The sequence below is a fragment of the Nothoprocta perdicaria genome, unplaced genomic scaffold, assembly GCF_003342845.1.
Source record: "Nothoprocta perdicaria isolate Ctin4 unplaced genomic scaffold, notPer1 scaffold_0, whole genome shotgun sequence".
Classification (NCBI taxonomy): Eukaryota; Metazoa; Chordata; class Aves; order Tinamiformes; family Tinamidae; genus Nothoprocta; species Nothoprocta perdicaria.
The window spans coordinates 9,267,594-9,281,817 of NW_020454092.1; the positions used below are offsets into that span (position 1 = coordinate 9,267,594).

The window sequence follows — 14,224 nt, forward strand, 5'->3', positions numbered from 1 at the left end:
GCCCCGCCGTGCGGCAGCTGCGCGCAGGCGCGGCACGGGCAGCCCGGCGCGGGCAGCGCGCGAAGCCCCAAGGCGGGAGCCGGCGGCGGCGCCATGTCGGTGAGCGACATGTTCATCGCGCTGCAGGGCGTCCTCACGGCCGACCAGGACATCCGCGAGGTGCGCGGCGCCGCGCGGGCCGGGCCGGGCCGGGGGCTCCCTCCCTCCCTCCCTCCCCGCCGCTCACCGCGCGCTCTCCCCGCAGGAGATCCGCAGGGAGGTGCAGGCGCTGGAGCAGACGGCGCGGGAGATCCTCACGCTGCTGCAGGGCGTGCACCAGGGCGCCGGCTTCCAGGCCAGTGAGTGCGGGCGGCGCCGGGAGCCGCTTCCCGCCCCCGGGAGCGCCGCGAGCCCAGCGGGGCCGGGGCCTGGGGCGGGCGGAGCCGCAACCCTCCCCTTCCTCCCCGTCCCTCCCTTGTAAAGTCACCGCTGCCATAAAAATGACCCTTTTCCGTATAGGATCCTGCGGTGGGGAGGTCTGCGCTCGATCGTTCTCTCCACTGTTGAATTGACTCACGTGTTTCCCGCTAACTGGCGCCCCAAAACGTGCAGTTTTATGTGCTGCTAATTGTGGGAGTTGGGATCCGCGCTGTCCTTCCCACCCCCGGCAAACCCTGGGATGCCGCGAGGGGAGCAGCAGCCTGCGGGAGTCCTTGCTCTGGTCGCGCGCGCACACATTGAGTTCCGCTTCATACTGAGACCTGAATCCCTAAACGTAAAGGTAAATTGCAGAGGCTGCTAAAGCCAGTGGCAACTGGAGTTGCACCGTCGCCTTTTAGGGTCGAGTTGGAGCACGCCCTTACTTTTGAGCCAGAAAAGATATGAATATATTTGAGATAATGTTTCGGGCCAAAGGTTTTGCTCAGGGACATAAGAGTATAGGTGCAGACGTGGATGCTGGATGTGCTCCCTCATCCCCACTCTGCTTTAGAGTTACTGCTGAAGCTGCTGCCATAAGCAGGTTTCTCATTTCGGCACATGATCTAGAGGCCTTTCAGTCCTGTCAATGTGCTTCTCGTCTTCTGGAGCTGGAGAGGGACTTGGGGAGCGAGGAAAGGCCAGGCCACCGTCAGATGGAGAAGAAAGAAATCCCAGCTCAGCCCCCGTTTGGTTCCTGCGTCACGGGCCTGGGGCGCTCAGCCCYGCTGCTGTGCTCGCCCTGGGTGGGACTGCCCTGCTCTCCTGTGAGCAACGGGCAGCACCCGAGGCTCGGCCTCCCCTGGCCCGTGTGACTCCCGGCTGCTTAGGAAAGCCACCAGTTCCAGCTGCACATTGGAATGGATAATTGGCTAATATTTAGTTAAATGTGCTCTGATTTTTCCAAGCGGGCTGAAACCATGGATGTTGTGACAATTGTTTTGCATGGGAATCATCCGGGGGGGGTGATTCCCCGTATTTAATAGGAGAGACCTGTATGTGCCTCAGTGTGTGTTGATTTCTATTTTAATTCTAGGGAGTCTTGCAGGTCCCGAGTCTTGCAGGGGCCAGGAACAGACCTGTGCAATAGTTAATGTACCAAAAAGGAGAACGTGCAGCTTGTAATTTTTGCCAGATCAAAGATAATGAATGCAGCTCTAAGAGGCTAGGAATTAACATATGATAATAGGCCTGTCAGTTTGACATCAATTTCAAGCAAAATAACAAACGTCGATAGAGGTTTTCATTAATAAAGGTTAATAGCACGGTAATTTAGTAGCAATTAAATAGCAATTAACCCAAAGATCTTTATGGGGAAAACTAGCACTTGTCAGATGAYATGTATTTATACTACGCTTTTAGCTGATGGTGGTTGTAGTGCTGCATGTAGTGCACTTAAATGTCTGTTTAGCTTAGTATGACGTTTTGTCTGCTGACTCGGCACAGTATTTTCATTACGAAATTAGAATTGTCCAAAACCCCTATGATTCTGTTTTTCTGATAGGTTACAAAGGGTAAATGATGATTCTTCAAACTGATGATTCTTAAAACACAGTTAAATTTTGCAGTATCAAGCTTTTTGCACTCCTGTATTTATTATTCCAAGATGCAAGAGAAACTGTTGATACAGTTATTAAAAGTTCACGGGTAGCAGAAGGGTAAATAACGGTGCAGTTGTGTTTCCACAAATGGTTTATGGTAAGGAACAGCCTAAGCTCTCTCAGGATAGTTGGCAGTTTGATAAAGGGCATTCTGCTCTATCAGGGGGTAATATTTAAAAGCTCACRTTGCATAAAGCTGTTAGGGATTTAAAATACCTCTTGGCCAATCCCATTTCTGTACAACTTTTTCATCTAATTTCTTTTACTGTGGGGCAGCCACCTTCACGCAGGCAGGAGCTATCCCRTGGCCACACGCTGTGGCTCAGTACCAGACTTTGCCCATGGATGGTGGGATGCGGGAGGCTGGAGGACCRTGTTCGGAGAGCAGTTCTCAGGGAGCTTCCGCTTGTCTTTCACTCTCACTCCCATATGAAACACCTCAACCTTCTACKTTCTGAAGCTTTCATTTTTAAATCCTTTTGTTTGTTTGTTTTTCTGATTGACGGTAATGTTTGATTAGTAAAAACAAGTTTTTAGACAGATGCTGAAGAAGTGACTGCTGGTTTGATAGCAGTCACCCCGGGATGCCTTTCAGGTAATTTCACCCCTGAGTATTGTGAAATAACCACAGCTCCGTAGTTCAGCACGACGGGATGCTGCTCCGCTGACCGCCTGCCCTTTGGGGTTGTGTCTGAGACGGCTGCAGTCGCACGGTGCCAGTGTCACTGGCGGTGGCAGCTGTGGTTGCCCAGCGGATGGGAGGCGCGTGGGCAGGCGGCCGCGCTTCCCGAGCGAAGAGGCAGAGCCCCTGCCCCGCCAGGCCAGCGCTCCGGGGAGCGCGACGCGGCTCCCGGCGAGGCTGCGCCTCGCGCTGCCCAGCCCTGCCTGCCCGGGAAGGGTGCGGGGGTCCCCAGGGAAGCAGAGCTGCTCTCGGGGTGGCCGTGCTGTGCGCACCCACTGCACCCAGCACCTCCTCCTGCTGCTGCTGCTCGGCCCCTGGCTTTCGTCTCTCCTCAGCTGCCGCACCCGAGCACTCTCTCAAACATCCTGTTTCTCTCTTGTAACACCTAAAACCCAACTACTTTTCCCTTTCGCTTTGCTCCATCCACACAGCTGAGACTCTAAACATCCCGTTTCCTGAGCTTGCGCCCTCCTCTCCGCTGCCTCCTTCCTTCAGCCCGTGGTGAACGTAGCGGCCCCTTGCCGCTCCAGGAGGCTGCCACGTTTAGCTCTACCCCTGTCACCTCTTGTGTCGATCCTTCCCTGGCTCCCTCCTATCCACTGCCATGGTTCTCAACTGGTTTATGCTGACAGGCCCTTGAACGTTTACCAGGGAAGGTCTTTGCTCTGCGCAGTGAGTCAAGCTCTCCTGACACTCCCCCTGCTTCTGGCAGTTACTTTTCACTGCTCTGCTACATCAGATACAGCCTGCCTGGCCTCGCACTCGAGACCTTTTGCAGCCTTTCTGCATCCCTGCTCGTCAGTTCTCCTTCATCCTTGCTGATGCATAACCCTGATCACTGCATACTGTTAAATAACACCGAGACAGCCCCTCTCAAGTGCAAGGACTGCACAAAACCCGGAGCGTTTTCCATTTGCCGGTGACTCGTGGTAGTGTGACGACCACTGCAGCTGTAGGACAGTAAGTCAGTCTTGGACCAAAGGGAGCTGGGTGTTTGGAGAAGCACACACACAGTGCTATCTGCGTTAGAGAACTCTTGGCTTTCTTTACAAAATCCTGCTGTTTGTCAAATACTGAGTGTTGCCCTGCTTCTTTTGCAGTACCAAAGAAATGTCAGAAGGCCCGTGAACATTTCGGTACAGTCAGAACCCAGCTGGCATCTCTGAAGACCAAGTTTCCTGCTGATCAGTACTACAGGTGTGCAGGATCACACACAGCCAAACATGGCTTTGAGATTTGCTAGGCCAGAGGTGGCCTAACTTCGCAAGAGTGGTTTAAAGGTTTATGGGCCTTGGATGCTAATAACATGCACCTTTCTGTTCCAAAAAGTAACCAGTGGTAGAAAAGTGTGGGGTTTTAATAGCACACTTTGACAACGCTTTAGCTCAAACTCTTTTTTTTTTTTTTCTTCACTAAAATGACTAGTATTTAATGCTTTTCCAGAAAGTTTAAAAAAAAATAAATTAAACTTTAAGAAACCAAAGCTGTACTGGAGCAGCCCTTGTTTCTAGGAGCAGAGTGTTTTTCTGTTCCATTAATTTCAATTAAGTTGTTAGGATTTGAGCACCTCTGAAAACAGATCCCTGAATCTGTCCTGAGGTGGCTGCTTGATCCCAGGGATTCTCCATGAAGGAGCCGCCTTGGCATTTCGCTTGCTGCCAGAAGGGGACAGTGTCTAGCAGGAACACAGCAGGGAGTGGGGGCCTTGTCAGCTGTCCTCTCTTTTGTGGGCATGACAACCTGCGTGTGTGAGATGAAAGCAAACGCTAGTTTAACATAATATCCTAGGGGCTGAAATTTTGGAGTACTAAGTTATTAGTTAGTGCAAGTTATATAATTTTTCACCGGAAAGCTGGTGCGTTTTTGACAAACCATAGAGATGTGTGTAAAGGTACAAAACATAATGTGTACAGTAGATATTCAAATGCTTTTGGCTTAAATTTCCAGTAAGAGATGTTGTCTATTTTTACCTTGACTGGGAACCTTCTTCAACAGGTTTCACGAGCACTGGAGGTTTGTGCTGCAGCGACTGGTGTTTCTGGCAGCGTTTGTTGTCTACTTGGAAACAGAAACATTAGTGACCCGAGAAGCTGTGGCAGAAATACTTGGGAGTAAGTTAATTTTGTAAATCAAAGGGAGAAGGTGGCAACGTCTTTAGATGTTGACTCCGCAAGGTACAGGAAAATAGCAGAGGTTTATATCTTCCCAAGAAATAGTTTATAACATTTATCTGGTACTTGATTTCATTATGTGGTAATTTAAAAATTATTTTAGAAGGTGGAAATCAGAAAATACAATATAAACAAAAGTATTATCATAGTTCTTCATGAAGATTATTTGTTTAAATCTTCCAATACGAAGGTGACAGTTTATTTTTCTTACCTTTTTTTTGCAGTGTTAAGTAGGTGGGGAAACAAGATCTCATTCTCAAAAAAAAAAAAAAAAAACAGTAAAATATATTAATGGAAATTCAGTTATTCTCTTGGATCAATTATAACCTGTTGTGTATCCAGTTGAGGATGTATCAGATGCTCAGTCAAAATGCTGAGAACTGTAATTACATCATGTACAGGAAAAGGCTGACTTTTATTTTGTAATAGCATTTCATAAATTTGATATTTCCAGTTAGCTACAGCAAACAAATGCAATTTCAGCTTGCTAGTTTTGATCATGTTCAGTATCAGTTTAGATTATGACTCTGTTTTTTATCTTAGTTGAAGCTGACCGAGAGAGAGGCTTTCATCTGGACATAGAAGACTATCTTTCTGGTGTGTTAACTCTTGCCAGTGAGCTGGTAAGGAAACTCTTTGTGCATATATCTGGATAAAATTAACCTAAATAAGCAGCAGCTAGTGTCTTTCCAAAATTCCCTAAGTTGTTCCCAGAAGTTAGTGTGTTTTGCTTGGATCTTAACCTCTGGGATGCTGCCCTTGCCCCATGGTGACGTTAGGCTTATTCCTCATTGATATTCTAAGGTTTAAACCAGCCACTTCACTGAAAATCCAGGGCTTTGGTGAACAAAAAGGTAGATCTGAGTGTAATCACCCCGACTCCTGCGATGATGCTGCTTCATTTTGTAAAGAACCTGCTGGGAATCCTGATGTGGTTTGGGAGGATTCCTCGGCTGATCCTGTGCTTCCTCTTGCAGGCCAGGCTGGCAGTGAACAGCGTCACGGCCGGCGACTACTCCCGCCCTCTCCGCATCTCCACCTTTATCAACGAGCTGGATTCCGGCTTCCGTCTCCTCAACCTGAAGAACGACTCCCTGCGGAAGCGCTATGATGGCCTCAAGTACGATGTCAAGAAAATTGAGGAAGTGGTTTATGACTTGTCAATCAGAGGACTCAATAAGGAGGCAACGGGTGGTGCCGGTGGCGAGAAATGAGGGATGCCCGTTTCACTGGCATCATTGATTACCTCAGATGGTTGCCAATTCCGGAGGCACATTAGCAAAGCCCTCCTGCAGTAGTTTAGAAAAACTGCAGCTGAAAGCTGCTCTCTATTTTCTTACAGAATGTGTAGTACGGGTGTTAGATCTCCAAATGTTTTGTAAAATCATGCCTAGGTTAGGGCAGCAAGCTCCCTGTTTCTGGTGAAATCCCTGTGTCAAAACCCATCRCTGCTCTGCGCCCAGCAGCAGTGGCTCTCAGCAACTCTCCTCAGCTGAAATTCTCATCACTCTGCAGTGCTGCTCTGCTGCTCTGGCAGTGATGTGGTTCAGCCATGTCTGCTCACACACCTTTGAGGACGTGTGCAAATACACATGATGTTTTAAGAAACACACTCTGTAAATACCCATACATTCTCATAAGACACGGATTCGTTTTTGCCTCTTTTTCTTAAATTTTCATATACTTTAATAAGTTGAAAGGAAGAAATTTGCATAGCTGTTTATTACTCAGATCTTCTAAAATGGTTTCAGTTGATGCATCAACTCCCCCTTTTTTGAGAAATGGGTGAAAAAAATCCTGAGACTTTTGTCCATTGGAACTGGCATATTGAACCCAGGCATATATATATATATATTTATATGTGTATATATATGCATGCACACAGACACGTGTGCATGCATATATATACACATCGCTCTCTTTTTCTCAGACTTTTTTTTTCTCTTTGCTCTTTGAGTGGGAATTTTGTTACCACTGAGAGCAGTTTTTTTTCAAACACCTGCTTTCCCYGGTTGGCATTTGTTTTAATGACATGAGTAACTGCTGAATTTCAGAAGGATCATTTACTTGAGAACTCTGTGTTCTCAAAATTTCTCTTGAACTACCAAAGTGTCCAAATAGCGAAGTGTTAAGTGATAAACTGCAAGTAGTGTTTGAGTCCTGAAAGCCTAAATAGACCACAACTTCCCCAGTTTCCTGGGATTAAAAAAAAAATATATAGTTCATGTAGTAAAATGTTTGTATCTTCAGAAAATGGGAAACTTAGTTTTAGATAGTTTGCATGTATTATTTTTTCAGACAGGAACAGACTCTCCCATTTGTGAAATGGACACATTCTTAGCTCCCAGTGTGTTTGTCCTCATGTCCTACAGGACTTTTTGATTTTGAATTTTCCCCTTCTTTTACCACTCTGTGGTCCCATAGGGTTAAGAAGAAAAACTAACTTTGGGATAAGAAATATTTCTAAAAGGTGAATATGAACAATCAAAGTTACCTGTTTCATTTTGTTGGCAAAGATTTCCCATTGTTTTGGTTATTATTTTTTTATTAGAAGAAAATGGTTTCTTGGTTACTTTGGCCAATAAAAACTGGTCTGTGTTTTTGGCCATTTGGTAATTCTGTCTCTCATCTGATTCTTTGTTGCTGTTGTTTGTTTTCCCCTCCTGGGAGCCTAGTCTGAAATTCCATAATTCAGATTCAGTCCTCAAATGTATTTGGACTGTAATGTAATTCCTCACGTAAAAGCTGCTAAATGGAGSACTCTTATCAGCTGGCAACTGGAACATAAGTCAAGGTGTAAATGGATTTCATAGATCTTTTTTTTTTTWWWAAATTACCTTCTAACTTCAGCTTATTTCACCAAGTTAAACAGGAGAGCTCTGGAAAGCAGTTAGTGCCACATCCAAGATGTGGAAGGTTCTTCAGAGGTCTCCAGACAGCTCTTGCCCTTCTGACATCTGAGCATCTTGTACCATTTCATGTTTGTCCTTTGTATCTTTTGTCACATAACACAAGGAGATACTAATACCCCCTTTCCACAGCCGAAGAAAATGAGGGTGTAACTGCTGCCACCAGCTTYAAAAGTAGCTGTTTTTACTCCTTGCCACTACTTGCTTCCTTTTCACTTGTACCCAACAGAGGTGGGAAGAAGGGGGGAACCTGAGCCAGAGACTCATGAAACATTTAAGGCTCCAAGAGGTGGCCTCTCTGGCCAAGGACACAGAGGAAATGTGTGGGAGAGAGGAATTAGGCAGAGATTTCCTGAGCATCCGCCTCACATGGCAGGCGCGGGGGCTCCTGGCATGCAGGAGCAGGGCAGGTCTCGGGCTGCAGGGACGGTGTCTGCTGAGGCGCTCGGCCGTCTGTGCCCTGGGCGCTCTGGTTGCTGGGTCCTGCAGCAGGTCTCCTTCCTCACCTGGGATCCCGGGGGCCAAACGCAGCTTCTCAGCAGGTCCTACGTTTGCCAACTGTTGCATGGGATGTAGGTTTAGGGAGGCAGTGAGAGACACAGGATCCTGCCGCAGATGTTCCCAAGTCCTGTCTGAGGAAGGGAAAAGGGAGCAACAAACTTTCCCTCTAGTCTGCAGAAGAGAAGAGAAATACCTGAGGGCAGAATGTAAGGAAGATGGGGCCAAACTCTTCTCAATGGTGGCCAGGGACCGGATAAGGRGTAATGGGTGCAAACTGAAACACAGGCAGTTCCATCTCCATGTGAGGAAGAACTTCGTTCCTGTGRGGGTGACAGAGCCCTGGAACAGGCTGCCCAGGGAGGTTGTGGAGTCTCTTTCTCTGGAGGTCTTCCAAACCCACCTGGATGCCACCCTGTGACCCRTGCTCTGGGTGTCCCTGTTGGAGCAGGGCCTTGGACTAGATGGTGTCTAGAAGTYCCTTCCAACCTCAACCATTCCRTGGCTCAGTGAAAGCTGGGGATGGGAATCACACTGCTCTCCTGGACGGCAATGGCTTTTGCTTCTGGCGGCAGTAGGAGCAGCATGTGCTTCTCCTGACTTCAGGAGCGGCTGAAGCGCTTTATCCAGTGGGAAATGGGATGAGAGATGGGGCTCTGAAGAGTGCAGAGCTCTGGGGGCGAGGGCTGCTCACCATGGGTCAGATGCACTTGAACCTCAGCACAAACAGCTCCTGCTCGGTGCAGTGGGCGCGGGGGCTGCGCGGGCTGAGTCAGCGCAGGGGYGCTGCGAGGGGTGACTCAGCGGCCAGCGCTGCTGCTCTCCGCGGCACTTCAGCCTGAAGTGTGTGCCAGGCAGGGCTCTTCTGGGTCATCTTGGGGCTTCCTCTCTGCTTTTTCCCCGACCTTGACGTCATTTCTGTGCATTCTCTTTGCTTCAGTAAAAAGGGCACYTAAATGGTTGATTAACTGTTCTTTATTTATAGCACTGTATGTTCCTCTGCTGCAGATCAATGGAAGTGCTGACCTGGAACCATGCAGGAAGCTGGGCTGAACAGAGCTGCTTCGCGCAGGATGCGGGGCTGGCTGCTTAGCAGACCCTGTCTGGGAGCACTGGTAAACTGCAGCCCTACTCCAGCAAAGTCTCTGAGCTGGCACCTGCCAAAGGCCGTGTTATCACTTCCAGACTGCCCCTCTCTGGTGCCAGCACAAGCCTTTGTGCGCAGGACGGGATCAAAGAACTGATCTAGCTGAAAGGGTCGTTATTTTTCAGGCGGGTTTGTTCCCGGTGTGGTTCACTGCACAGTGCCGCACGCTCCGTGCCAGCACATGGAGGGAGGCTCCTGCCTCTGCAGGCAGTGCCGGCTTAAAGTATTCACCGAGCTGTGTGGTAAATTGTCTGATTTTCCTGCAATAATTTTAACTGTTTCCTGTGCTGTTAGGATTGCTGAGCATGGTCTTTCTGGGCAGGTAACTCACCTTCCTTTTACTGCACAGTGATGACTCCTGTGCCATAGAGCATCACTCCCCTTTCAGCTGGGAAGGTCTCCACAGGCCTCCAACTGGACTGGAGCAGAGAGTAGACACAGTGACTCATGGGAGCTGCGCATGGTCCCAGGCGCTGGTTTCTCCTCACTAGCCCACCTTCCTCACTAACGTGCTGCCTGTTGATGGCTACGGTGGGGTAACAAGGCCTGAAGGTGTGAGAGCTGTTCAGAGAACTGACAGCCTGTTGAATTCCTCTCTGGTTTCCCTCTCATTGGCCAGCCCTCCACACAGTGCCTGGATAGTCCTTGGACACTTGTCCTCCCAAGGGTGCTGACATGGGCATGGGTGCTGCAAGGATTTTCTCTGCACTAGGAGGGAATGGCTCAAAACCAACATCTGGAGTCCAATTGCCATTGAAAAATGATTCTTTTGGCCTCGCCACTGCAGGACACCTTTTCCTAGGAGAGCTTTCTTGCAACCTGGGTCTCTTCAGTTGAGGACTTTTCTGAGAGATGCAAAGGCCACGCTGGAGGAGCGAGATGGGACTGAGCTGGAGAATTGCAAAATTATCATTATATTCATCTCTGCTCACAGAGCTAATGATAGCTTTTCAGKTGCTTCCAATCAGGTAACTGATGCCAATCAAACCCAAGCGGACATCAGTGCTAGAGGATGCCCTGCTGGGCTTTCCGTTCCTTGTTAAGATTMTTCATTCCCTGCTGATGGGGACCCTCTCTGTCTCTATTGCTCAAGTTTTCCATTCATAATATACAAAAGTTTCCATTACAGAACTGCCTTCAGGGTGCTTGCTGAGGGAGATGCCTTACTTACCTTTTTTWATTTAATGAATGCCCTTGGGGGTTGCCAGGAGGTTTAAAACTGTGCAGTGCTACTCGCCGATCTTTGATTTCTTAATCAACTGCACCTTTCTCCAGTCTAATCCACATTCTGCAGCAGCACATGTGAGAAACAGACCCATTCTTTTGTCTGCCTGACAAAAGTATGACATTTTACCCTGCCATTTTCTAAGACAGGGACAGAGGATGACTCACAGGTGACACTCACATACATGAGCATTTAGCCCAGGTAGTTTTGACATGCAAACCTGACCAAACTTGGMATGAGACCCTGCCTCACTGAAGTGACACCTGTAAGTGCTGATTCCATATCTTTGTCCAGAATTGGATCTGAAATTTTCAGCCAGAACATTCCTCTGGATGCAGGCTGGATGCCTCTCCACCTCATGGGGGTGTAGTTCCTGGCACCCTCAGGTTGAGAGAATCCCATGGGGACGTAGCACCCCTTCCATCTGCACTAGGGTCATCACTCATTATCACTGCAAAACTGTGGGGTTCCTGTAAGAGACTTTTTTTTTTCCTTTTTTTTTTTTTCATTTAGTAAGTCACAAGCAAGACTGATCTTAAATTGCTGTGAAAGATGGTATACGAATTTTGTTAAGTCGGTAGTGATGGTCTGGCTCCCTATTTTTTTAATCTCTCTCAACATGGTACATCCAAACAGAGTATGTCCTTCTGGCATGCTTATGCTAGCTGGATAAGCTCAATTGGAAGGATTAATGAAAAGTAACTCTAGGATCATCACTTATGACTTCTGAGAGGCAAAAAATGTTACAGCGAAGGCCGGTTTGGAACAAATACTCTCTTGGCCTGTAGATGACCTCATTCCTGAGTATCACAAGTTAGGTCTGTTAATCAGAAGTGGAAAAACACGGCACAGCTGATCCCCGGGGCTGCCCTTCAGACGTGTGCCTGTGACACCAAAAGACCTGGCGCTTCCCAGGAGAGGGATCATCCGCATTCACAAAGGTACCTGGGGCTCATGGAAACCAACTGTGTTATCGTGGTGCCAAGAACCACCCACGAGCCTTCCCGTGTGGGCCCGCAGACAGCACGAGCAGTTGGGGGGCCAGAAACAGCACTCTGTGCTCGTGCTCCCTTTCAACACCTGCAATTTAAAAGCAGGCGAGCAGCTGAGTACACACCGGCCACCAAAAAGATAAATACTGTTCAACACGAAACCTCTGTGCAGTCCGACGGCTTCCCCGCTCGCTCTGTTGCTTGTTGTAGCAGGCTGTCCAAGATGAAAGAGCTCGCGGCACTTCCTGGCCGCAGGCATCTTAGCACAAGGCGACAGCACCGAGGACACGTCCTGCTCGTAACTTAACACCGGGAGATTATTTATGGACTTGTTTTGGGGAGAGTTTGTCGGTTCAGAGGAAATCGGCCATGTTTACGAGGAACCTGGCTGGCAGGTGTTTCCTGTGATACCTAGAAAAAAAAATGAGCCTGAAAATTGAGTAGTTATACAAACACAAGAGAGATACTAAAATACAGACTTASGTATAACATAAGAGGCTTTTCTGCTCTAGCCTTTTGTAACAGCCAGGATGACGCAAGGTACCTTGATTTAGAGATGTGACTGTACACACAGTCCATTGCTGGGTTTGATTGCTACAGAGAAAATCACTGCTCTGGAAAAACACTTGAAAACTTTCTGGAAACTGCTGCTTTCTGTGGGTGTGAAAAACACTCATTAAAATTAAGCTATTAGACTTACTGTGCTTGTGTCTCCTCGTCATATAAATGCCACTGGAGGTAATGAAGGGACAGTAGCTGAGCCATTTTGGTCATGAAAATGTGCTGCAAGCTGTTGCTTTTTGCTCAGAACGTGAACAAGGCTTGAAGGCTGCTACATGCAGACCTGTTACAAGAGCATCAGAGCATCTTTCTCCAGCAGCTGCTCCATTTAGGCACCATTTTACTTGAAAAATAAACAGGGAACTCTTAAGCAAAGCTATTCATTGGCTGCTCTGTGTGTAATTTGGGAAATTAATTGTTGCCTACCTTGACTAGAAATAGCCAGTCCAGCGGAGGAAGTGGAGTGACTGCCCTGAAGGCACGTGGCCAGCTATCACTCAGGCCAGCGCTCAGCAGTGAGCTGCCACCCAAAGACATTTGGCCCCCTATGCTATTCAGCTCAACAGGGCATGTGCCAGTTTCCCTGAGCATTGGGGTTTTCCATTGGATTTCCCTCTTCTTTCATTCTCCTATCCAGGTATTTTCCTTTCTGTGCTAGCCTTGAGTTGAAGAATCTCACTGTGCATTGAATAGTGCCCCTGAAGAAGGAGTGTTGGTGTTTCAAAGGTCAGCAAAAGTCCTGCGCGAGACCAGGTCTTGTATGGGAGGACACAACTGCTGCCTCCTGTCCTCAGCTCTCCTCGGTCTGCCGAAAAGACCTTGTGGCTGCCCGTGGTGAAGGCTGACAGAGCCGGTGARATGAGCTCCTTCTTGCTGCCCTAAGGATGAGGGAAGAGGTGCACAGCCTCACATTTTCACCGAGTCACTGTAAGTGTTTAATTTTTAATATATTGTGTATTCCATCACCTTCAGAATCAGGACACTGACTGCAGAGTAAGCTCCAAATGAATTGGAGCCATCTGAAAGCCCATAAGACAGAGGTGTCATTCCATCAGACACTATTTCTGGGTGCAATGTTCTGATCTAAGCAGATCAGAACAGCCCAATTTGTTAATCTTTCAGTGGGTAACAGAAGTGCTTCCTCTGTGCTGACAGCAGGACTCTTTGTAAGGCTCTTCCTGAGGACAACAGAAGAGTGACCCTGCTTGCTCTAATGTTCAATGTGGCTGAAGACTTCACAAGGCTGTCCTGGAAAGCAGGACATTATTAAAGAACTGTGAAACTAATGACACCAGAGAAAAGGGAAAATCTTGCACTGTAAGTGCTAAGTTTGGAGGTGAGAAAGAAAAAAATCTATGCAAGGAGCTACCTGCTGTAAGCATAAACGGAGTGCATTGTGCCATGAGAGAAAAGGCAGAGTTAAAAGCAGAACACACTTCTATACATCTTGAGCACATAGCTTATAAAGTCTGCAGAGATGTAAAAAGTCCAATTTCCTCAGGACAAAATGAAACAGTAGAACAGGATCAGGGTGGGTAGAAAAAATCTAGTCTGTAAGAGCAGGTTTTGCTGTTGGTTTCTGCCTCAGTATCCAGAGCAGTRTAACAGGCAGTGTCCTCCAGCTGTGGCAGGAGGACAAAGAACTGCTTACGRTTTGGAAACCTGCTGGGGTTTCACTAGACCAGGGTTACCTACCCAGAGGTAGCCCTCCTAAACCTTAATTCCTGGGTTTGTTAATGTTCATTGACTTCTGGACAAATGCACTAAATATTGTTACTTGTGTGGATGTTCCTGCAAAACGAACTCCTCCAGCATAAATATTCTGTTGACAGCAAATAATATTGACTGGCTTTGTCATTACTCTATGCATCACTTTGTCATTACTCTATGCATCTGCCCTCTGAGATCTGCTGTCCAAAATTCAGGCTCCTTTAGTTTAGCCTCTGGAGTTATTATCTGGCCTTTGCTGTATAAGTTGCACT

General features: G+C 47.8%; 1 protein-coding gene across 1 annotated transcript; it reads left to right on the forward strand.

Annotated features, from left to right (window-relative positions):
• Window positions 1–78: 78 nt before the first annotated feature.
• TSN (translin) lies at window positions 79–6,748 on the forward strand. The gene is made up of 6 exons (XM_026054084.1): window positions 79–159; window positions 245–338; window positions 3,840–3,936; window positions 4,735–4,850; window positions 5,454–5,533; window positions 5,888–6,748. The coding sequence occupies exons 1-6, from the start codon at window positions 94–96 to the stop codon at window positions 6,122–6,124; spliced, it is 690 nt and encodes a 229-aa protein (XP_025909869.1). The 5' UTR covers window positions 79–93; the 3' UTR covers window positions 6,125–6,748.
• Window positions 6,749–14,224: the final 7,476 nt, after the last annotated feature.

Excerpts from the sequence above, each read along its gene's own strand:
- TSN (XM_026054084.1), top strand. The coding sequence starts at position 94 with ATGTCGGTGAGCGACATGTTCATCGCGCTGCAGGGCGTCCTCACGGCC. Across the intron at positions 160-244 it reads CCGACCAGGACATCCGCGAG|GAGATCCGCAGGGAGGTGCA; the intron begins GTGCGCGGCGCC and ends CTCTCCCCGCAG. Across the intron at positions 5,534-5,887 it reads TAACTCTTGCCAGTGAGCTG|GCCAGGCTGGCAGTGAACAG; the intron begins GTAAGGAAACTC and ends TTCCTCTTGCAG.